The sequence below is a fragment of the Eretmochelys imbricata genome, chromosome 5 (assembly GCF_965152235.1).
Source record: "Eretmochelys imbricata isolate rEreImb1 chromosome 5, rEreImb1.hap1, whole genome shotgun sequence".
Lineage (NCBI taxonomy): Eukaryota > Metazoa > Chordata > Testudines > Cheloniidae > Eretmochelys > Eretmochelys imbricata.
The window spans coordinates 92,087,728-92,112,894 of NC_135576.1; the positions used below are offsets into that span (position 1 = coordinate 92,087,728).

General features: G+C 43.2%; 1 protein-coding gene across 1 annotated transcript in view; it reads left to right on the forward strand.

Annotated features, from left to right (window-relative positions):
* FRMD3 (FERM domain containing 3) overlaps positions 1 to 25,167 on the forward strand; it is a 216,885-nt gene that overhangs the window by 185,982 nt on the left and 5,736 nt on the right. The window contains exon 13 of the mRNA XM_077816390.1: positions 3,583 to 3,704. Coding sequence (XP_077672516.1) covers positions 3,583 to 3,704 — 122 coding nt within the window. The remainder of the gene's footprint in view (positions 1 to 3,582; positions 3,705 to 25,167) is intronic.

The following is a 25,167-nucleotide window of genomic DNA, read 5'->3' on the forward strand; positions in this document are numbered from 1 at the left end:
TCCTCTTGAAAGAACCACTCCATTCTTCTTTGAGAGATGTCCCTGTGGGTGCCCACTCCAGGTGTTGGTGTGTGCCTTTGCTCAGAGATTTTTACAGCAGTACCTGTGCAGGCTGCCATGCAAGGTGCCTGCCTCATGCGCCGATGGTGCCTCAATATTGTGTGCTCATGGCCCGGGCTCCTCAGTTCCGTCTCTACTGTCCCCAGCCTGAGACGGAGCTCAGCAGTCTCACTCAAGGATTTTCACTTTTAGACAGTCAGTTGTTTATACAGTTTATCTAGTATTTTAGTCCAATAAGTTGGAAAGAATTTTCTGTAGTATCTGGCTGATGAATCTTGCCCATATGCTCAGGGTTTAGCTGATCTCCATATTTGGGGTCGGGAAGGACTTTTTTCTCCGGGGCAGATTGGATGAGGTCCTGGAAGTTTTTCGCCTTCCTCTGTAGCATGGGGCACGGGTCAGTTGCTGCTCCTTGAAGTCTTTAAACCACGATTTGAGGACTTCAATAGCACAGACATAGGTGAGGGGTTTTTTGCAGGAGTGGTGGGTGAAGTTCTGTGGCCTGTGTTGTGCAGGAGGTCAGAAGGGACCATTATGATCATCCAGTCTGACCTAAATATCTATGAAAAAAAAGTTTTATTTCCTCTCTCCCCTTTTTCTCTTAACCATCCCCCCCGCCCCCCTGCCCCTTCCCAGTTTTTTTCTGTCACTCACTTAGACAGTTTATATTATGCCTGGCTTGCCAGGTTTTAAGAGATGCACTACATGCAGAGAGGCCATCCCTATCTCTGATGGCCATTCTCAATGTGTTCATTGTTTGGGGGATTCCCACGTCCCCCAAAAGTGTGCCCACTGCAGTAAGCTGAAGCCTAGGGCATGAAAGGACGGAGACCTGAGACTCAAGTTAATTTTAAAGGAGAAGTCCCTCAGACCTGTCTCTGATCCAGGTCAGGAGTCCTACTCAAGACAAAGCCCGCCTAAGTCCCCGAAGGATTAAAAATGGCCAGCTTCATCACCTCACAGAAACCAGTCAGCCTCCAAATGGTCTCCGAGCAGGTCTCTGGCTCAGTACATATGACACTCTGGGCACCTCCGGTACCATGCATACCACAGCTGCTGCCAGTATGCACTGCTCCAGTGTCTAGGCTACAGGCTTAAAGTTGCCTGCCTCTTCTAATACGCCACTGCTCAGCACTGCAAAGGACTCGGTGCCAACTCAGCTGAGTCTGCCCAGGCCACACAACTACGGTTGCTGTTGTGGCACCCACACCTGAACCATCTATGCAGACGCATATGGTGCCGCACCAATCTGTGCTGGCTGACCCTACGGCACCGCCGCTGCACCCAGCGCAGTATATTCTGGCTCCTTCTACCTCGGCACTGCAGTTTATTCATTCAAGCGATTTGCTAGTCTCATCATCCCCCATTACTTGGTACCGGTCTCTCACTGGAACTGTCTGCATGGCACTGACAACTATCCCCTATTCCCTCTCACTTTTCTAGTGATGAGGACGATGAAGTGGAGGGAGTTTTTTCACCACACCATTCATCCCCACTTCTGACTCCTGCTAGCATGGGACCAAGGAGATCAAGGTCCTCATATTCCAGAGACTTACCACCCTGGTATGGACACCCATGGATGGCAACCTTCCCCAGACAATGGCATTACTGGAGCCCTTGGGTTTTCTACAGCAGGGACCACAGTAACCAACACAGCCCACGAAGATCTGCTTCTGAACCTGTGCACACTTTTGCAGCGGACGGACAGGAGCAATCTGCAATGGACATTAGACCGCTCGCTCAACCCTGGGACCTGTTCTTGGTTCTCACATGCTTGATGCACCAACCATTTGAGCCGCTAGCAACATGCTTCCTCCTACATCTATCCATGAGAACTTAGATTTTAGTTGTGATTACATCCACCAGACGTGTTGGAGCACTTATGGCTGACACATCATACACTATATATATTTTTAAGGACAAAGTCATGCTCCAAATGCATCCCTAATTTATTCCCAAGGTCCACTTGTCCTTCCACATCAACGAAGCTATCCACTTACCAACCTTTTTCCCTAAACGGCACACAAATTCTTTTGAATCAACAATGCACACACTCGACGTGCGTAGAGCATTGTTTTTTTACTTGGACAGGGCTAAGCCGTTTAGGGCTTCCCCAAAACTTTTTATTTCAATCGCAGAATGATCCAGAGGCAAATACCACCTCTACCCGGAGACTATCCAACTGGATAACAGACTGCATCCTCCTATGCTACCAACTAAAGAAGATGAATCCTCCAACTTCTTTTAGGGCACACTCCATCAGATCTGTGTCAACATCTGTGGCATTCTTACATAACATTCACCTCACAGATATTTGCAAAGCTGCCACCTGGGCCTGGGCTTCAGCGCATACCTTTACTAAACATTATGGTCTTACTCAGAAACCCCTGACCGACACTTAAATGGGCCGAGGTGTGCTGTCTACAGCTTTCTTACCAGATCTGAAGTCCCTACCTCCTTAAGAGAGACTGCTTTTCAGTCACCGGGAGTGGAGCACCCACAGGGACATCTCTTGAAGAAGAGGAGGAGGTTACTCGCCTATGCAGTAACTGACGTTCTTTGAGCACTGTGGGTGCTCCACTACCCACCCTCCTCCCCTCCGCTTCGGAGTGTGGAGTGGTCGCCATTGTAGAGAAGGAACTGAGGAGCTTGGGCCGCGCGTGCGATATCAAGGCACTGTCAGCATGTGAGGCAGGCACCGCACATGTGCGGCCCTTGCGGGTACCGCTGTAAAAATCTCTGAACGAAGGGGCAGGGATGCATCAAGGCTTGGAGTGGAGCACCCACAAGGACGCGCATCTCGAAGAATGTCAGTTACTGCACAGGTGAGTTAACGTCCTTGTCTTCTTAACACATGACTAAGATAGTGAGCCAAGTGGCTGAGTGAGTCAGTTAGAACCTTCTTTACCTTCCCTAACAAGATCAACACTTGCTAACAGGGAAGGCTGTACCAAAGAGCTAATAATAATAATAAACAACTAATAAAAACAGATTGAAGGCACGTTGTAGAGACAGTGTCTGGAGTGAGAGCTGTTTCTCATGTAGTGACGAGAGTGGCAGAAAACACTCATGGTTTATTCTTAAGTCTACACATCCAAAACCATAGAAGATCCTTGACCCAGTCCCAAAGACAGTGGAGCATGGTTCTTCAGCAAAATGATTAGCATTCTCTCTCTAAGGGGCCGTATTCTCCTCACTGCTGTGCAGCGTAGAGTGGAGCAGTAAAGCTGAAATGCAGTATAAAATGAGAAGATGTGAGGCTAAATGAAGCGGGAAGCCCCCCTACTGCAGAGCCACTACTGGCCCCTCTGCAGCACTTCAGATGCAGAGCCACTATTCAGCCAAGGGTGTGACCTAATAGATAGGGGAGGAGTCAAAGCATATTCACTGTAAGTGGAATGTTCTCCTTGGGGGCCCATTATAACTTATTCAAAATTATTTTGAGGCAAGGGTAAAGGCAGTTGTATTTATTTTGTAATGATTTCTTGTGAACAAACTGATGCTGTTTATCTTTGCTTTTAGAACCAGCATTCCTCAGAGTTGTAGCTCTCATTCCTTGAATAAACAACTCATAATCAATATGGAACCACTGCAGCCCCTCCTCCCTTCTCCAAGTGAGGAAGAAGAGGTTCCTTTAGATGAAGGTGAGTCAATTACCTCACTGGTTCATACTCGAAATCATAACTGTTATAAACTGCTATTAAAACATTCCTGTGCACATGGAAAGATTAATTAAAGGTGCAATAGCAACTTAGTAAGTGTGGAAATAGCTGTACAGTTACCACTAGGAATTACACCATTAACTCCTTGGTGCACCGTATTGAAAAATTATTACTAATTCTGAGAGCTGTGTGGTATGAAAGCTCCATGCAAGTAACATGACTTAAGAATAATTGTCTTGGTGAGGAATTAATGGGGATAACAGTTTGGAGATCCTCAGGTGAAAGGCACTCAAAACACACACACACACACACACACACACACAGCCTCACAACATACCTGCAAAATAGGTAAGAAGTATGGGGATCATTCCACTAAATAATGACATGCAACGAACTCTGTGATGGAATGTGGCAGCTGTTTGAGATTGCACTGCAAAACTACATAGAATTTAAGGACATAGTGAAGAATACCAGCCCAAATTCTCTGCTAATGTAACTCCATTGACTCCTGTGGACATTATTCTGAGGAGACTCTGAACATTTGAGTATATTCTTTATGTAAAGAGGATGTCTACATGTTTGCTTATTCACTGCTTTTTCTCCACATTCTGCACCTAACTCTCAGTTGAAGTATTCATTAAAGATCCCATAGCATGGTTTTTAAAAGTAAGGGTATGAATCTTAACATCTTGGCTTAATTTCAACATACATAAAGACATTATTTCTACCTAAAAATTCCCCCCCTGTAGATTCAATAGAAATATGGAAAGCCAATGGTATTTCACCAGAGAATTAGATTTCATTGGGCTGGAGATCAAATAATTTGTGGTTTCGCATTGCTGCAGCAGGAAGTACTAGAAATCTCACAAGTGTGTCTGTTTTTTCATAAGAGTTCTACCTTCCTTTAACAGACCCCAAAAGTGAAATCTTGGCTGTATTGATGTCAATGGGAATATTGCCTGTTACTTCAGTGGGGTCAGGATTTCATCCAAAGGGGTTGGATGATGTTTGGCTAAGCATTTGAATGTTTGGGTACTTAGCTAAACATCTGGTCATTCACCCATTACTGTAGATAACTATGTAATTAGTGTTAATTTACAATAAATTACTTGTTAGCTACGGCTTTGAAAGGTGTGTATTTATGGTGACTTCTTTATCTGGTTCCCAGATAACCATCAAATACTGTGTTACTAGAAGACAGAATTACCACAATTACAGAATAATCCACCTTGTTACTTGTAAAAAAAACAGTCTTTTTTGCGAAATCAGCTAATGTCCCATCTAGGGTTTCCTAGCTGCAGAAGTATATATAGCTGGAGCAGCTGAATTTACTGTTGGTTATGATGAAAAGTGTGCAGTAGTGAAATCCAATTTTGAAAACTGTCAAGGGTAGTGCTCACTGAATAATGTTGATACACTTCAAATAAATAACATGTACAGTTCAGTAGCCACCTTGACTTTCAAATAGATATTGATATAGTTACTTTAGAGGTAAAGTTGTAAGACCTAATGCGAATGTTTGTCTATGGATTGTCTCCTAGGAGGTACCATATGCATAATTAAATTACTATGACTGCTAGTAATAATACTTAGCACTTGTATAATATTTTCCTCCATAGATCTTAAAGTGACTTTGTTATGGGGTTTGGGGTGCAATCCAGCCAAGAGAGGGGCTGTGTCACCACTTCCTCTGCAACCCTGGATGCCTCTCAATGCTTTGCTGTTGTAGCTCCCAGCCTGAGATATTCACAACTAGCCTGCAAGCATACAGGTCACACTCTGAAGTTTCTGTGTGCTAGACAGCCCTAGTTCAGTGGCTGTGACCCCAGCAGCCTGTCTACAGCTCTGCTCTGGCTTACACCACCAGCCTTGGTTACGTCCAGCAAGGTGATCCCACCACGCTCCCAGTCCTGAATTTTCCCAAAACCACATACTCTGTAATGTCCAGCCCTCTTGTGGACCACTCAGAGAAATAATAAGGTTAGTTTGTTCCTCTGAAGACACACAAGCACATCACAGCTTATTAACTGGGGTAAATACATTCTTCCTGGTAAACCCACACTGAATTAGCTTATAGTTAAAATAAAACAAATTTATGAATAGGACATAAGTTAAGTGATGCCAAGTAAAAGGAATAAAGGTAGAAAGGGTTGCAAGCAAATAAAAGTGAAAACATGCATTTAAAAGTCTAAACCTTAATCGGCAAGGTATGGACTATTCAAGATGGTTTCTCTCACGAATCTTCCTTCTTCCCAGCCATGGCTGACTTTCCCTCAGTCAGGACCTTCCACAGAAGTACAAGGTGCTGTCTTTCCTTGTCTTCCTAGGTGAAAGATCTTTACCTAGACAGATTTCTCAACCATATTCAGTTTCCAGAGATTTTAGACCCTCACCCCACACCCGAAATTGAAGGACCCATCTTTCTCAGCTTGTACAAACTCCACTCCCTTGTTTCTGCCTCGTGATGGAGGCCAAAGATGGCTTCTGTCTTTTCTTATATCTTCCAACGTTCAGTGACTGCTTTTCAAGAGTCAGGATGACCTCATGCTTTTCTTCTCTTCTTGTGAACTTCCCAGTCCTTTGCTCATTTCTGTGTAAATGGGGCTTCTATTGTTTTGCTTCCACCATGCTTACTTTACACAGGAGACAGGTAAATAGCTGCCTTCTCTCCTGTCTGGCAGGGAACCCATTTCTCCCTGTTTGGCCACATACTTTAATAAATAGTATCATTAAGTATCCATATATCCTCATATAGTGTTAATACAGGCATTTCACAATTATATTAATTAACAGTGTGCTATCAGCTTTCAGAAAAGATCTCATTCAGTACACTTTTTTATAATACAGTAATATTGTATATAAACATTTCATTTAATATTATATATATTCAGGTAATTCAATTCACTTAAGGGTCAGCCCTCCCATCTTTATATGGATTCTTCTGAGAGTTACCCCTCAAAGTAAAGTTCATTTAAGCTGTGAGGAAGGCAACCTCATGAGGAGAGATTAATAAGATTGGGATTTTTCAACTTGGAAAAGAGATGACTAAAGGGGGATATGACAGAGGTCTATAACAGGAGTTCGCAATCTTCATTGCACTGCAACCCCCTTTTGACAACAAAGTTACTACATGACCCCAGGAGGGAGGTGGAGACTAAGTCCCGCTGCCTCAGGTGGAGGGACAGGGGGCTGCAGTCTGAGCCCCGCCAGCCCAGGTGTGGGTAGAGTTTGGGCTTCAGCTTCAGCCCTGGGTCCCAGCAAGTCTAATGCTGGCCCTGGAAACCCCATTAAAATGGGGTTGCGACCCACTTTGGGGTCCTGACCCACAGTTTGAGAACCGCAGGTCTATAAAATCGTGACTGGTGTGAAGAAAGTAAATAAGGAAGTATTATTTACTCCTTATAACACAAGAACTAGGGGTCAGTGAATGAAATTACTAGGCAGCAGATTTAAAACAAACAAAAGGAAGTATTTCTTCACACAATGCACAGTTAATGGGTGGAACTCTTTGCCAGAGGATGTTGTGAAAGCCAAGACTATAACAGGGTTCAAAAGAACGGGATAAATTCATGGAGGATAGCCAGGATGAGCAGGGATGGTGTCCCTAGCCTCTGTTTGCCAGAAGCTGGGAATGGGCAATAGGGGATGGATCACTTGATTACCTATTCTGTTCATTCCCCCGGAGCACCTGGCATTGGCCACTGTCGAAAGACAGGATACTGAGCTAGATGAACTTTTGGTCTGATCCAGGATGGCCATTCCTATGTTCTCCGGTGGAGAAGGAAGCTCTGTGCTCTTTCTTCCTCCACTTGTTAGCTTAATAGGTTTGTTTACTTAATATGTAAAAATGGACCTTCATTGTCTTTGTCTGAAGACTGGGGTGGTCAGAGAATCAAATACACATTTCTTTTTCTAAGGCAAACCTATTTACCAACTCTCCCTGCATGCCTACTTTAAACACACTTTAGTCATAATTTTAGCATATATTCATAACTCTTAATACCCACTGTGTGCTTACATCATGCAAAAATATTAATTAGTAGTGAGTTATTAGTTTTCAGATGGTACCTCACAAGGCATATTTTGTACAAAGATTATTACAAAAGTGTGTTGGGTGTGACTACAGAGGTGCTTGTGTCAGTCTTATGAACAGGGGTAAGCATTAGTAGTTTCTTTACACAGATGGGGAAACAGAGTCCCAGAGCAGTTACATGACTTGTCTGTGTTCACATGGTTGATTGGTAGCAGAGCCAGCAGTAAAAACCAGGTTTCTTGACTCCCAGACCAGTGTTAGCACTGTCAATATTTCACCTGTTAGCCTAGCACCTCTTGCTTGTCCCTGAATTTCAATCAACCTTATACATGGTAGCTGAATGAGTTGCCCAATATGCAGTGACTTGGTGGTTTCTTGTGTTGCCATTTTAATGAGCTCCTTGAAAATATCCCTTTGCTTCCAAAAATTGCCCGAGAGATTCATTCACAAGTTGGTCAAGTCTATGAGAAGTATGAAACTAAATTACTTGACAGAAACTGCCAGGCAATGAGGTAGATTTCATGCCAATTATTTGAAAGTTGCTAGGTAACAAAGACATCAGAGTGAACTCCAGCACAAGAAACTTTGTGTAGGTCTGAAGTTGTTCAAAATATCCTATTTGTTTGTGCGTAGGAGAATTGTTTCAGAAGAGAAAACAAACAGAATGTAGGGACTAAAAATAAATCCCCATCATTCTAACCTATCTAATGTCATTCCTAAAAATCTAAGCACATTGTGTAGACTTGCTTGTAAAATGAAATTCTCTTCCATAAATACACAAGTTGTTCAGTAATGCTGTGTGGTATTGCTAGTTTTCTCCGAGGCCAAAGCATGAATAATACAGAAAGAAGGGTGTTCTGACTGGACAAGAGGTCATGGCAGTCCATTGCAGTGCAGGCAAAAGCCAATAGACTTTGATGATGCCATAAAAAATTACTGTTCTGTCAGTTAGAGAAGTTTTAAAAGTAAATAATAAAGCATTTCTGTTTAGAACAAACAAGCAGATCCGAATTTTCAAAGTTTGGTGCCTGGTTCGTCATGTGGGCACTTAAATTTGCAAATAATCACTCAAATATCAGGTTGAGATAACTTGATGCCAGTTTGAACACCCAGATGCAGAACTGGTTGCTCTATCTTAAGCCCCAAAGTTTCAAAATTATATTCTTCTTCGAGTGCTTGCTCATGTCGATTCCATTGTAGAGGTGCGTGCCCACGTGCAGGGCCATCGTATATCTTTGCCTAAGCGGGATCTGTAGGGTTGGTTGCGGCACCCTCTTGAGTGCCGCGCTCATCCATCGGTATATTAGGCACTGCCAGCTCTACGCCCTCTCAGTTCCTTCTTACTGCCCATGGTGGGTAGTCGGAGCGCCTTTCTCTTTCCTTCCAAGGGTTAGCAGTTCTTCTACTTCAGTCTTCAAGCCTTAAGGCCTTGTAAATAGTTTTACAGTAGTTAGTTAGTAGTTAGTTATTTTATGTTTTAATCTAAACTAGTGAGCTTTGACCGGAGTGCTTGCGGAGTATCTCTGCTTGGTTCACTCACGTGTGCGTTGTTTTCTTCACATTGAGGGAGAGGCGGACTGGGTATTAAACCCATTACTGACCAGATTTGACCAGGGCAGGATGGTACTGCTCTGGGGTCCCAGGCTGGGAAGCTGGTAGAGAGCCTGCGTGTAACTGCAGCTGGGTGTGTCCCGACCTGTATGAATTCTGGGAAAAGTACAGGCTGGAGGGCTTTGAAGCTTTCCACAGCAGTACAGTGTGAGAGGGAGCCCAGGCTGGTGGGTCAGGGGGCTCAGTGGTACCGCAGTTGCAGGTGGCACCCCAGGGAGATCTCGTCACAAGTGCCTCCACCAGCAACCGTGACCGCCCACTTGACTAGTGATCAGGCTTTGTCGGCAGCCTACCTGGCCCAGGTGTCGATTCAGGATATCTGCAGGGCCACTACCTGGTCATCTGTCCACATGTTTACGTCTCATTATGCACTTACCCAGCAAGCCCAAGACCATGCTCGCTTCAGTAGAGCAGTGTTGCAAGCCGCGCTACCGTGAACTCTGAGCCAACCTCCAGGGATACTGCTTGTGAGTCACCTAGAATGGAAATGACACGAGCAAGCACTCAAAGAAGAAAAAACAGTTACCTACCTTTAGTAACTGTTGTTCTTTGAGATGTGTTGCTCATGTCCATTCCGTTACCTGCCCTCCTGCCCTGTCGGAGTTGCCAGCAAGAAGGAACTGAGAGGGCGTAGGGCCAGCGCCCCTGATATACGGATGCATGAGCGCAGCACTTAAGAGGGTGCCACAGCTGACCCTACAGATACCGCTAAGGCAAAAATCTCCGGCTGTGCACATGGGCACGAGCACACCTGGAATGGAATGGACATGAGCAACACATCTCGAAGAACAACAGTTATGTAAAGTAGGTAACCATTTTTTCTTGTGGATGGTTTACCAGATCAGTGCTGGAAGAGCTACAAGTATAAGGATAATATTCTTCGTACTTAGTCACACTGACTAGAATGTCTTCAGGGAAAATGATAAAACTCTGCCTATGAGTAACAGAATTGAGATGGAAATGTGTATCTAATACTTTGTTTAATTTTTTTTTAAGTTGGCAAGGATCTCCTTGCCCCTTCCTGTTCCAGGTGTCAGATTTTGCACTCCCATGTGTCTTGAGCATTCAAAAGATCATTCTCAATCAATGCATTGTAACAACAAGTGCGTGAGAACCACTGGACAGAGTGCTGATTCATACAGACACAGTCTAAGTGGTCAACAGCTATAATTAAAAGCAATGGTTCTGCTAAGAGGGAGAGTGGGAAACACCCTTTTTCTGAAGCTCTACATCTTTGTCTTCATACCATTAAAACATTTTAACAAAACTACTAGGTCACATTCACAGTTTAGGGAGGACAGCTTTAAAATCTGGCCTAGTCTTCACAGGAGCACTGCCTTGAGAGGCACGTTGTCAGCACCTCTCCCACCCAGCCTGTCCCAATGTGTCCTGGGCAGGCCACAATCTCATTCAACATTATACCTTAATTATGTCCCTTCCCCCCCATCCCTGAAAGTTTTTAAAATGACAGTACTCCTGCATTTTTCAGACTAGTAACAGGTGCCTGTTTATATTGCTGAGCAACCTGAAACTTTGAAAAGTCTGACAAGATGAGAGAGAGAGAGGAATGCAAACCCCTAGAGAAACGAGTAGATTTGTTTAAGAAATGTGCTGGGAGATGGCACTAATTATCAGGACAGTTTCCCTGGTGATATGATAGAAATGAAGGTTAATGTCTTTCTATCTACAGTTAATGGAAAATATTTTTCTTTAAAGATACTGTCCTCTCAGGAGTCTCAATGTTGAGTCTCCAACTCCCAGTGCACGATAGGGCAGAACTCCCCTAACTCACAGTTTTTATTCTCTGAGGCCATGGGAGTTAAACGTGAGACAATTAAACCTATCACACCCTCCCAGTCACACTCCAGCTTCCGCTGTCTCAGTTCCTGGAACCTCCTAGCAGGTTCTTTCTCAACCCTGGTCAGGGAAGGAGCTCTCTGCAGGTGTCCGGCTCGTCCAGTGACAGCATCTCAGGTATCTTTGCTTGAATAAATGTTCAGTGTTTACTGGCCTGTCTGTTCTTCTGCACTATTGGCTTGGTGATCACAGAAATAGAATCCTTTTCAGAATCCATGACCTCCTACTGCCTCTGGGCTGATCTGGTATGCTTCATTGGTATCCTCAGAGCACCTTTTTTAATGCTTTAGCATTGTTGCCTTAACACTTTTAGTCTGTCACAAGTTATGTGGCACTTTGGTGCATTTCTTAGGCTATGGCTACCCTACGAACTGCACAGCTGTACCGCTACAGCTGTGCTGCAGTAACGTGTCCTGTGTAGCCGCTCTTTGCCGGCAGGAGAAAGCTCTCTTGCCGGAATAATGAAACCACCCCCAACAAGCAGCATTAGCTATGTTGGCACGAGAGCCTCTCCTGCCAACATAGCACTGTCCACACCAGTGCTTTTGCCAATGAAACTTGTGTCCTCAGGAGTGTTTTTTTTTTTTTTCCTCACACCTCTGGCCATCAGAAGTTTTACCAACAAAAGTGATAGTGTAGACAAAGCCTTAGCGATCAGCGTTCTCAAGACTCCAGTGTGTTAGGAACTCTGGAAAAAAAAATTCAGTGCCAGCTTTGGAGTATTTTTCTGAAGAAAAATAATTAGTACTTGTCATGTTCCAGGCTTTCCAGATCGATTAATCCCCCGATCCATATTGACTCTGCCTAAAGCGCTCTTAGATTTGTACGGTTCTCAGCGTGGATCCGGAGTCTTGCTTTCTAGAAATGAAACATACAGCAATGTTGTTCTCCCTGGCTATGAGGCAGAAGGAGGAAGGGAGCACAGTAATTTCAAAAAGTGTGACTATAAGTACAAGATGTCCCTCGTAGGTGAGTGTGACCTCCCTATGGAGATGAGCATTACAGGAGTGAGTGTCAGATATGCTTGGAGATGTCATCCAGAGCCATGAAACTCTGAGAGGAGTGCTCAAGGACATTTCTAGAGGCACTCCTCAGAAACACCTGTCCATACAATAAGCTGATTTGGAGTACTTCAAACAATTGATCCTTGAAGCAGAAGCCTAAGTTGAGTCCCTGTATTACGGACCAGGAAAAAGATTTTCAGTGTGGGGCAAATGGGCCCATGTGGATCTCTTTAGGTGCCTGTGATGGGGTTTACAGACCCATACTGAGGCTAAGGGAATTGTGGAGCACTATTAAGCCAAGAAGGCCTTTCCCCTCAGCAGCAGCAGAGCATGCTCCAAATGGAGGACCTGCTTAAAAGGGGACTCTGAGACTGTCTGCAGGAAGGCAGCCAGGCTTTAGCTTCTGGAACAGAGGGATCTACCTGGGAAGGATCTGGACTGTGGGTAAGACCCAGTTGGGACGCCAAGGGCCTGGGTCCTCTTTCTACCCCTGTTCTTCCTGATGAGAGAGCAACTGGGCACTGAGCTGGACAACTGACTGTCTGAATTACTGAAACTGGGAGGGAAAATGAGTGCTGGGACATGCCACAAACATGAGGAGAGAACAGGGGAGTTAGGCAGTGGCCCTGCGGAGGCTGGTCTTTTGTACCAGCAAGCGGGAACTGAGACTATCTTAACCTGTTCCCCATTTGGCCCTGGGTTGGGACTGGTGGAAAGGGAGGGCCCAGTTCCCCCTACTCGTCTCTATGCCCCCGGACACTGGAGGATCCCAGGAAGTACCAGGGGACGGTGGAGGCCGCCAGCCCCTCAGATTGCCTGGCAGGGCCATCCTAATGTTATGAGACTGTTAAGCCATGTCCTGCTCTCTAGGCCTGCTGGACCCAAGTGAACACCAGCACAGTACCCCCACAAAACCTGCTAGGTTGCTCTCTTTTTCTGTGTCTGTAATAAAACCTAATTCTCTTTGTTTATTCAGCTGTTATTTTGCCGTCGGGAACTAGCAAAAGTAGACCAGTGTCTCTGGATCCCTTAGTCACCCGGTTAAGTAGGGCTTGACGCATTTGAAAGTCCCCTGAGTCATGGGATATGAATGTGGTTCTGACAAACTGATGAAAGTGCCATTTAAGCCACTTGATACATGTGAGCTCAAGTTTCTTACATGGAAGGTTATTCTGCTGGTAGCAGTGACTTTAGTTCGCCAATTAAGTGAGCAACCTTGAGTCTTTTTAGTGACTTTCTACCTTATGTCAAGTTTTACAACAAAAAAGGATGGTGCTCTTGTCTCACCCAGAATTCCTTCTAAAGTTGGGATGGATCTCCACTTCAGTCTGCCACTTCTGAACATTTTCTTGCTCTCATGCCCATCCCCTTGAGGTCCTTTTCCACCAGCTCGACAGCCAAAGGTCCGTCATACCTTATTTGGAGTAGACTAAGACTTTAGGAAGTCCACCCAACGTTTTGTTTTAATTGACACTAATTCAGTCGGCACTGTTTTAAAATCCACGTCTAAATGACTGAGGAACTATTTTAAGACATTGTATTTATTACTGCTTTGACCTATGGAGGGCTGCGGATCATATGTCAAACAGTCTGAAGCAGAGTAGCTTTAATTGTTAGCTTCAAGTCCTTTTCAATTGAAGATTTATGCATGAATCTCTGCACACTTTTACTATGCCTTAGTATTGAGAGTTGGCTCCAGGAAAGAGCCCTTCTGATTCTTGGCACTGCAGAACTAATTCCCAAAGTCAGCTTCCCAAGCACTTCCTCCACAGAGAGTTCTGTACTTTTTTACCTTTGTTCTATTTGAGTTGGCCACATTTGGGACATATTTTTTCTGAGAATATATCCTCTGGGACTGACGGGGTCTGTGTATGTGCCTCTTTTTGTGTTTGGAGATATCTTATCCTGCTCTCTGTACGTACCTTTACCTATCTAATTAAAAGATAGATATGTAGTGAGTATACAATTGGATATACATTTTTACTTAATAATAGCTTAGAAAGCTTATGCCCAAATACATTTTTTTAGTCTTTAAGGTGTCCCCAGACTCCTCATTGTTTTTGTGGATGCAGACTAACACAGCTACCTCTCTTAGTAATGCTTAGTAATGTTGGGCATTGGCCTGGATTTGTGTGGTGTTATTGCTTTACTTTACTTTTGACAAATCCCTCAAGCAGCTCAGTCTTTGAGTGAGAAACCTGTACAGATGGTATGCTTTACCTGTAATTCTTTCTTTCTTGATATTTCACTTGAAACCTGCACCTGCACACCCATATATGTAACTATACACACACTCAGGTGCTTACAGTTGTTACCCATTTTACATTTGCCAATCCAAGTTTGTATGTCAAAATATGAACTTCCTGCATGCAGCAGGTACACATGGAAATCTTATGCATATATCTTAGGCACACAACTTTAAATATTTGGCCACTTTTGCATAACAATTTTGATGTTTTGAAACAGGTTAATAAAAACACAAAATAACAGTCCGTGGCCTTTAGTATGGGGGTTTAATGCAATCTTTAAAGTTCAGAAAGATCCTTTGTGCAGTAAGGATTCTGTACTACTTCTAACCTAGTCCACTTTTCTTTTTTTCAGTGCACGGAACAGAGTTATATCACACAATTTTATTTTTAAAAGATATTTTTATTGTTAAATCATTACTTCAGGTTAGAACTGCACATCACCTATTAAACATCTGTACAATTATGCATTTGCATTCTTAAAATCATTCCAGTTGAATATAAAATACAACACAGATTTCTGTTTATCAGATGGTGAGAAAAACGTTAAATATCTTGCATTGTAGAAACAAACTGCCTTTGATCTTAAAATTAGAAGAACAGTACTTCTGAGTGCTGATTATACCTGCTGTACAAAACAGGGTTGAGCAGGCAGCAGGGCATCAAGGCTCTGTGGCTTTTTAAAATTAAATAATTCCATTTTGAGATTGCTACAGATTGGAGGCAGGTTTTCTAGTTTTCTTGCAAATTCCTGTAAACATAATAGGCATCTTTTACTCAATTTACCTGTAATTTAATTTCTTGCTAATTGCTCAGTTATTTTTGAATGTTGAGATATTTCTCTCATTTGTGGAGCCAAGTCCATAGTGTGTGACTTGAAGTGTCTGCCTTTACTTATCTTGGTACTGAATCTTAAACATTTCTTTCTGAAGTCCCCTAGTGGATCTACATGTAATAGAATGCATAATTTGTTTTTCATGAGCTTTTCAAATTTACAGTCCTCTAACTTCAAATCAAACAAAACCGGAGGTTTAATCACCCATGACAGAAACATCCAGTTCTGCAAGCATAAATTGTTCTGTCAATGCAAAAATAACAAATGTTCCCCCACATTCCCTCTGAAAAACCTACAAAAATATACTGATTAATGTCCTTTAGAGGCAATTAGCAGCTGTGCCAGGATTCCCTCAGAACACAATTGTGAATTCTGACCTTTAAGATATTCTCTGCATTTGTTTTGAACATCATATTGTTATGTTTCCCGGGATACCCAGGGTTGTGAGGCACCTTGCTACCACCTGCCCTTCGTGTGAGGAAACTTTGTGCCTGCTTTGGGTCAGCTCCCCAGCTGCACTGGTCACTGGCTACACAAGCGCTCCCCTCTAGCCTCGCAGGCCCTGCTGCCACTCTACAGGTAGCAATTGGCACATGCCAACCCGTGAACCTTCTGAGCATCTCCTGGAGTGTCCAGGCCCTGGTCCACTGAACATTCGCAGTATTCACAGATCCTCTGCTTCGAAAGAAACAGTACATCTCAGCTTACCAGTTTCACCTCAGATCACTGTTCCGCTTAACACACAGCACTTACATATGTTTACAGTGAAATCCAGTATAAATTTATTTAACAAAGCACAGAATTCAAGTAATAGCAAGTAGAAGTACTGGAAACAAATGTATACATATAAAATAAAATCATGACATGCATTCTAGAGCCTAGACTTAATTAACAGGATACTCTCATGTCTTGTAGTGTATTGCTCACCCAACATCCTTGAAGCACTTTACAGCCAGGCTGGCCTGGGACTCTCCTTTCATGAGGCATGCTGTCAGTTTGGGATGCTGTCCTGTTTATGAATAAAGACAAAAGGTTTGCTCTTGTGTATTTAGGGTGGAAAGAGACATGTCACTTCATTGGCACCAGCAAGGACTGCCAGTACAACTGTCAGGATGGCACTATGTATGTGGTTTTATTCCATTTTCCAGTTGAACTGGTTATGAATTATAAGCACATATGGGTTAAGTCTGTTTAGTGACCCAGCATATCTTTTGCTAACCGGTGAATGCAATGTGCTTTCTAGAGCAACACCTTTCTGATGGATGTGAACATCCTCTGGTTTTGTCCACCATCGAGAACTGGAGCACATCTCTAAAGGGAGATGCACTTTCCCAGTTGCACTTTTCTGTTCTTCTCCCACCTATTCCAGGGCACAGGACAGGTCAGACTTTGACCTTAGCTGAGGAATCTAAGTCCCAAACCTTGAAATGTAGAATACCTTTATAACCTTCCTCCCCATGCAGGAGGAATACTCAGCTTCCTGGTGAGAGCAGCTTTAAGTCCCATGCATGGGCTAGGGATCTAGCCCTAGATAATTACAAATGCACCCACAGATAACATTGGTTGTGCAACTCTGACGGCTGAATTTAATTTTTTTTTAAAATAAGGATCATAGTGTCATTTTGTCCAGATACTTTGTGTGTCTTTTTTATGGCCTGTTGTTTCACCTTGCTATGTTGTAATGTATTACATATTTTTATATTTGTGTGTAATTCAGCTGTTTTATTAGCAACTGCTAAGTGAGAAAGATGGTATTGAAGATATTGCATTATACATTATGAGACAGTTGGAAATATTTAAAAATAACCTCCTCTTCTGTTCCCTAGTGGGATATTTTTATTGGCCATGTTAGAAGCCTGTCATTTGATTCGTTCTGGGCAACTGGCTTTAGTCCTTTAAACACAGTAGAAACTTAGTGAAAGGTCAGAGCCGGTATGGGTGGTAGTTTAACAAGGCTGTGATAGAAAATATAATAGTCAGTATGGTGAAATGTCTGGTAAAAATCCAAACCAGGAAAAGTATTCATTTGCATATGGTTAACCACTGTAGCAAAGATGTGTGTATTCGCTTGCTGAGGCATGGGTCAAGGATCATAGCTAGAAGTGCTGGTAAGTTTCATTCTAATATACTCAGCTGCTTGTTGGACTCTTTTCAGAGAAGTCTGGTGTCCAGTTTTCTTTGTAGTTTGTCATACTAAAAATAGATCATTCTGATGGAAGCAGAATATATTGTTGTTAACAGAATACTACTTTAATGGGGTGGAGAGAAGGAGGAACTACTGAGAGCTGGAAAAAGGATCAGATCAAAAGATGAATGAGATCCACTGGATAAATTATTTAACATGCTGTATATTTAAGTGTGAATTATTCATTTTTGCTAGCAAGTGGAATTTTACTCCTGCAGCCTTTCAGGAAAGAAAAAAAGATATAAACCTATGATAAGTTTAGAAACAACAAAACAGCCCTAGAAAGAGTAGTTAGGGACCTTTTGAATGATAGCTGAAATACAATAATGACTATTCTTAGCTTATCTCTGATATTTCACTAATTACAACTGACTGGGTTGAACTGCCAATCCATGCCATTTTTTTCATGTAATTGAACCCCAGTGTTTTTTTGGATTTCTTTATTTTGCAATAATTGAAGGTTTATTCAATGTATTAATTAATGGGGTGCAGTTGAAAAATAATGGGCTTGATATTGATGTACATCAGGACGAATTCCATGGAAGTAAAAAACTTTAACCGTAAAATAGATGTAGTCAGACTCAAGTCCAGTTTTATATAATATCTCTTTTTGTGATACTGTTTGTTTACTTATTGCACTTCAGTCAGCCAGGGCTATGTAAATTGACTGGTCAGTTTAACTTTCTTTTCAGTCAGTTTAATTTTTTGGTTTCCATGCACTTAGAACAATGTGTTTTTTGTCTAATTTTCTTTTAAACTACATCTCCATTAATATTAAGTTTTTAAACCCCTTCTCTCTTTGACCAAAACCTAAATTTCCAAGAGAATTCACTGCATCACCCCATGCCTTGGTGCTGCTGTAGTGGGTACAAAGGGGTTACAAAGGTATCATAAGACCCCCCAGTGCAGCAGGGCTTTTGGGGTGTGCCCCCACCTCCACCTTTCCCAACAGGATGCCCCAGCATTGGGGGCATTCCAGGGCGGATGGCAGCGGGAGAGAATGGCCTGGGTGGTGTTACACTCCAGAAATTCAGCATCCCTGCAGTGGCCCAAACGCATTCTCTGAGTACGTGCAAATCACCTCTCCTGCTGGACCTACAGCCAGTGCAGTGATTAATCTGGACGTTGGGACATAAATTAGTTTCTGATAATGTGGATTGAAAACAATGCTACTTGTATGGCTTTCATCCTTACTGGTAAACTTATACCATATCCCTATATCAATTAAAATAGAAAAGTGGGAACAGGGGTGGATGTGGCCTCCTGATGCAATGGCTGCATTATATTAAACTGCCAAGGGGGCACTGACCACCTGTAGCAGCACCCTCTGCCCCAGCACTGCAAACCTAATCCTGGCCTGGTGCAGAGTGGAGGCTCGGGGGGGCTGGCGAATGAGCCAGCCCTGCACGGTGGCTCCGGTCCTGCAGCCCTGTGCCTAGTTCTTCACTTGGGCATTGCAACCTAGTGCACAGGATCACAGCATAACTCATGTTTGGCCGGGCTACCCTTCTGTCATGACAGGAGGCAGCTGGGCCAAATATAAATGGGTGGTGTTGCAGCCTAATGCATGGGGTCACAACACCACTCAGGTTTGGACTGGCTGGGCCAAAACTGAGTGGTGCTATGACCCCGTGTACCAGGTTGCAACATCTGGAGTGATGAGCTGGGCCCAGCCCTGCAGGGCAGGAGCTGCTGCTGTGGGACCTCCACTCCACACAAGGCCAGGAGAAATGTATGTTTGCCTGGTTTTGCACCCTTGCTGTCATGATTTCTGTGGATGCAAGTGAACCCATGTGAAAACGGCCTTGGCTAGGGAACCTGTTCACATTCAAGCTACAGCATTGCAACTTCACAAACATCTTGAGAGAAATCTCCCAAAATACTTGGATTGACTTAAAAATCATGTTTAAAAAAGACAAACTTGATGCTTTTGGGTGTGCTTTCTGGTTTTTGAACACTTTGGAGGAAAGTGTCTTGTTTTGAGTGTGTTTCAGGAATTTCATCCTAAAATGCTCAAAAAAGCCACACAGAAATTGGGGACCTTCCTCCCTTTTACTTCTGATAGATGGTGTCCCACATGTCCCTTCCCCAGGCACTGATCTTTGCTGCCACCTCTGTGCCCTGCTCTTTGCAGCCTCCTGTCTTGCTCTTTCTACTTCTGCAGGGCAGGGCTCCTGTCCAGCTTTTAATGCTGGAGACAGCCCCCTGCTCCAGTCATCCCAACTCCTGGATGCTGGCCCTGCCAAGCGCACACTCTATCCTATGCTATGTACCTCCTCCCAGGACATTGCCCCGGCTCTCCTGCCCAGCTCTTCCTTCCCCTCTCCCCGGCCTATGCCCAATTCTGGGACACGGCAGCTAGGCAGGAGCTGAATTCCGAGAGGCTGGAGGGAGGGGAGAAACATACTCCTGGGATCCCTTTTCTATGGCTTGCTCTGCTTTGCTTCCCTCACCCCACTTAATGCTGGACAGACGAGGAGGATGGGTGAGAACGGCCTCTGCTGACCCAAACACAACTCCCTGCTTCTTTGGTTGCCTCCTGGGTACAGGCAGCAGTACTCTCAGTGGAGCAAAAGGGTGTCTCTGCAGGACACAGAAAGCAGAGCCCTGGGCCTCTGTCCAAAGCCTGCAGCAGCCTCCGGTGGCTGCAGTGAGAACTGCAGCATCAGTTATAGTCAGGCAGAAATCCCTGCCTGCTTGCACTTCTTGTCAGAGGCTAGTTTTAGTATTGCTCTGAAAGTTGGCAACTGCAATGGTATTTTAGTTAGCTTTACAGTACAGCTAAAACAAATTGAAATTACCAGCAGGAAAGCAGGCAGCTGGCTAATTATGCAAGGTAGATATGAAAGCTTGAGCTCTTCTTCAGAGTGAAATTCATTTCACTTGGATAAAGCCAGAGTGCACATAAACCCCAAGTACAAAATTAATGCAGGCTTGAGATGAAGTCCACTCACTTTCAACCCTGAGACCACAACACAGGGGCAGCGGTGGAGTTCCCATGCGGCTGCTATGCTACTCCAACCAATTGTAAAGGAAGTGTGAGATAAGGGATCCCAGTAATCGCCCAACTCACCCATACTGCCATGCTTCACTATGGTCTAAGCAAGCCAGACAACTCCTCCGCCACACGGGATTGTGAAGGCCCCCACTCCATGATAATTGTATTCACTATCTCAACACAGTATTGCTCTGAGGCTTAAGTTCTGTGGTGGGCTTGCACAGGTGAATTTCATTCTTACTGAAAACAACATGCAAATGCCCTGTATTTCTACGTTAGTCAATAGTAGAGTGGATGTTATTACTTGTAGCTGATAACTCCTCTGCACTAATAATGTATGCACAAGGAAGTACCTCCTTTCCTATCTAAAAACTTGCAGGATGAAGAAAGGAGATGGGGGGGAGAACCTGCCTTATCTCAGGTTTAATTGTTTTACTTTGTGTCATTTTGAAATTTCTGCGTGATTTAGTTTTACTTTTGAGCGTATTGTCAGAACTAACATTCCTCCTCATGTAATTTTTTTACTACAGACAAAAACCACCCACCTACCCACCATTTTTTCCCCCCAGTTGGTATGTAAAGCTGTACAATATATCCAGTCACCTAAAGCAGAAGTTTCACTAAGATGCACTACATTTTTCTAGGTCACTATAAAGAATCTATATTAACTGGAAATATAATGGAGCTGGGGCTCCTCTAGACCCTACTTAATCTTCAGCTGATGGTTTTGGGCCATTAATAGCTGGTGAAAGTTATGCCAGGGGACCAGCTCGGTCCTGGTGCACAGTGTACTCCTGCTGTAGTGTTTGTTTGCCTCTTATGCAACTGTTCATGTTTTAATCTGCAGTTGTGGAAATGAGGTTTAGAGCCATCCCAACTTGTTTTGGAGTATAGAGTACATAGCTGAAGAGAGGAATTGGGTCCTGACTGGTTCAGTAAGATTTTATTCTGTGAAACTGGTACAATTGCCCCAAACTGTTGCAAACCTTTGGTATAGAGATACAATATAGAAGATAAAAGAGATGCCATTCTAAAGTGATCTGATGCAAATAATATGTATGAAAGGATCTTTATCTATGGACTGTAAGTGCCTATAAAGTACACAAAGCATGAATGAAAGAAGCAGTGCTTTCAGAATGTAATTTAATATTCAACCCAGAGATTCTTTTTTTAGTCCAAATACGCACAGTAAAAAAAAACAAACCCACCTTAACTAGTATTGAAAAAACAGTAGACTGTAAACTCCCAGAAAACTTTATTAAATAATGTATCCTCCCTGACTGAAAAGGGTTGAAGAGAAAATAGGGTTCAGACACGAGTAAGTGCAAAAGATTCCCAGGTGTGACAGACTAAATTAAATTGTCTCCAAGATTACTTTCGGGTTTTTCATCTCTTTCACCAGGATCTCAAAGTCTTAGGGATTTTCTTTTAACATGGGCTCATCATTTTAGTTAACCTTCAATTCAAATGCTCTTGAAATATATCCAAACACTAACAAAGGGGCCAACTTCTAAGATGATGTAAACTCTGCTGGAAAATTTGTTGTGGCATAATGTCAAAAAGTTTGCATTGCTGTATCTTGACAGTGTGTTCTCATATAATTTTATAAAATCTCAACATTTTGAATCATGTTCTGCCATAATGGCATGGCACTTATGATATGATGCCATGTCATGACACGACTCTATCAAACTGTAATGAACCCCAAAATATATACTACTCTACTTTACTAGGACTGGAAATTTAACTTGAAATAAGTGGACAATGCAAGTTTCCAGAATCCTTGATTCCACGAATGTTCTTGTAAGTGCTGAGTGTGAAGGAAAGAAGAGAAGAGATTGTTTTAGTTTTTTATTTTTCAGATCGACCTGGCAGTTAGAAACACTGGCCTGTATTCTTCATTGCCAGACACCACCTGCAGTAATTTACACTTGTCCCAAGCAGGTGTATAGCACTACCGTTCTGATTTGATAGGCTTTTACACCACTATAAAGGACAACATGATATGCAAGGTAGTGGAAAAAATAGCCCCCTTTTGACCTGCAAACTAAGGGCACTTGATACAGAGAATAAATGTAGAACACTGACATGTTTACAAGATCACTTTTCTAGCCATAATCCCACATTTACAGGGGATAACTGCTGAAGCTTATATTTATGGTGAGAACTCAACATAGGACATTTACTCATGACATGCAGCATTGGATTATGCTGTAGCTGTTTTATTCAGAATTCCTGTTTGACGTTCAGAAAAATCTTCTGCCCACTGCCAACATGCGAATGCCCTATTTTTCTTTTGCTGAAGTTGAGGATAATGTATAATATCTTAAGTACCATATTAATGAATGACTGTGGATAACGTAAATTGATAGCCCTAATTGGTTTGGCTTTTTTATGAGTGGTCCCCTTGATAGCCTTTCTCCTAAATAATTAGCTCAAACTAAATAATAGCGCTGTGTAACTGGGACCTGCCATTCCATTCTCATGTCTTAACGCTTCATGCTACCTCTCAGAAAATCATGAGCTGAAGGAATTTACTCTGCTGCCTTCTTCCAACATGTTACCAGCAAGCCAAATGAAGTTTGCTAGATGTCTGAGATGAGAACAATGTTAATCATACTAATATGATCTTCCTTGTATGTGTTCTCTATGCATATTATGCACACTGGAATTCACCATGGAGAGGGGGAGATGGCTCAGAGGCACAAATGAGGGTGACCTTGCTTTGGAGCAGTTGCAGTTGTCCCCTGTGTTATAGGAATTATGTTAAGAAGGTATTAGTGTTCTCATACCAGTGTAAGGACATCTGTGCTGAGATGGTCAAAAATCAATTACAAGGCTCATGACCTAGGATTGACTGAATCTGGGAACTTCACTACACGAAGCCTGGTGTGAAGCCATTAGCCATGGCCACTCTGGCTGGTGCAACAGTCCTTGATAGACTGTGCATGTTGGGTGGTGTCTTAATGATCATAGACAAATGGAATGATAGTGGTCTTCTTTAGCTAGCTAGTCATCTAGAGAAAACATAATGTATACAGAAACACCAGCAGTCTCCATAAGCTGGTTTAGTAATGCTTTACAGTGTAACTACAAGAAAAACGTATACTGACCTCCCCCCACCCTCAAAAAAAGTGAGAAGGCCCCTGATTTCTGAGTCGAATAATTTTTAATATAATTGGTCATTTGAGCAATAATGCAGCTACATTTTAAAACTGAAGTAGTGAACACCTATTCAGAATGATCTCGTCTGCACAACTGGCTGTACTGTGGCTGTCTTTTTAACTAGGATTATTGTTTTTCAGTCCCTGCCCTGTTTTATATGGTTACAAAGTAGTCACACATCTCTGTGGCAGAACCCAGAGTTTCACATCTTTCCTGGAGAGGTTAAGCAATGGCTCGTGTGTATTCATTTTACATTTGGTTTTATATCTGTTGTCCTATGACGGAGCTCTACTTTGATCGCCACTTTTGTTAACACTGAAAGACTTTGCAGGTCTAGTACACGTGGTACTGGAGAAACAGCATTCATTTTATTTCTCATTATCCAGTAATTAATGGCCATGCATCTTATTATTTTATACCTCACTTTTGTCATGTAGCATCTGGCTGTGGTCCTCCATGGCATTACTCTCATTTTGTATTAAAACTGTAATGGTGGCTTAGGGCCTTTGTTTCTGTTGGTACCTAGGCTTTTGCTTTAAGCAAAGTACTGGGAGTCAGCTGATCTGGATTCTAATTACAGCTCTGACATGAGGTTCTGGGGTTACTTTGGGCAAGTCACTTAATCTCTTTGTGTTTGGTTTTGTCCTCCGAAGATGGATGCACCTGTGTACCTCCCAGGGTTGTTGCAAGGCTTTATTAATCATTTGTAAAGCTCTAAGACCTGGATGCACAAAAGGAGTTGAGTGTCTAAGTCCCTGTTTCAGTTCCAGGACCACTGCAAAGCACAAAACCCCCACTGAACCCTGTAGGCGCCTAAATTCCGGCCTCAGGGCATGTGCACTGCCACCTCACTCTAGGCATCTGGACACGTATTTCCCACCTAAGCCCCAGAGCGATTCACAAACCAGGGAAAGATAGACGTTCAGCTGTCTAACTTGCATGGGGGAATCAACGTTTCTTTCACCCATTGACAATATAAGTATTTATGAGTAGGATGGAGATGGTGATTGTGAAATGCTCAGGAAGGTTAGAGAGACTACAGAAACAGAAAACCCAGTAATGGGGGGATTTCAGGTACCCCCATATTGATTGGGTACATGACACTTAGAATCATAGAATATCAGGGTTGGAAGGGACCCCAGAAGGTCATCTAGTCCAACCCCCTGCTCGAAGCAGGACCAATTCCCAGTTAAATCATCCCAGCCAGGGCTTTGTCAAGCCTGACCTTAAAAACCTCTAAGGAAGGAGATTCTACCACCTCCCTAGGTAACGCATTCCAGTGTTTCACCACCCTCATAGTGAAAAAGTTTTTCCTAATATCCAATCTAAACCTCCCCCCTGCAACTTGAGACCATTACTCCTCGTTCTGTCATCTGCTACCATTGAGAACAGTCTAGAGCCATCCTCTTTGGAACCCCCTTTCAGGTAGTTGAAAGCAGCTATCAAATCCCCCCTCATTCTTCTCTTCTGCAGACTAAACAATCCCAGCTCCCTCAGCCTCTCCTCATAAG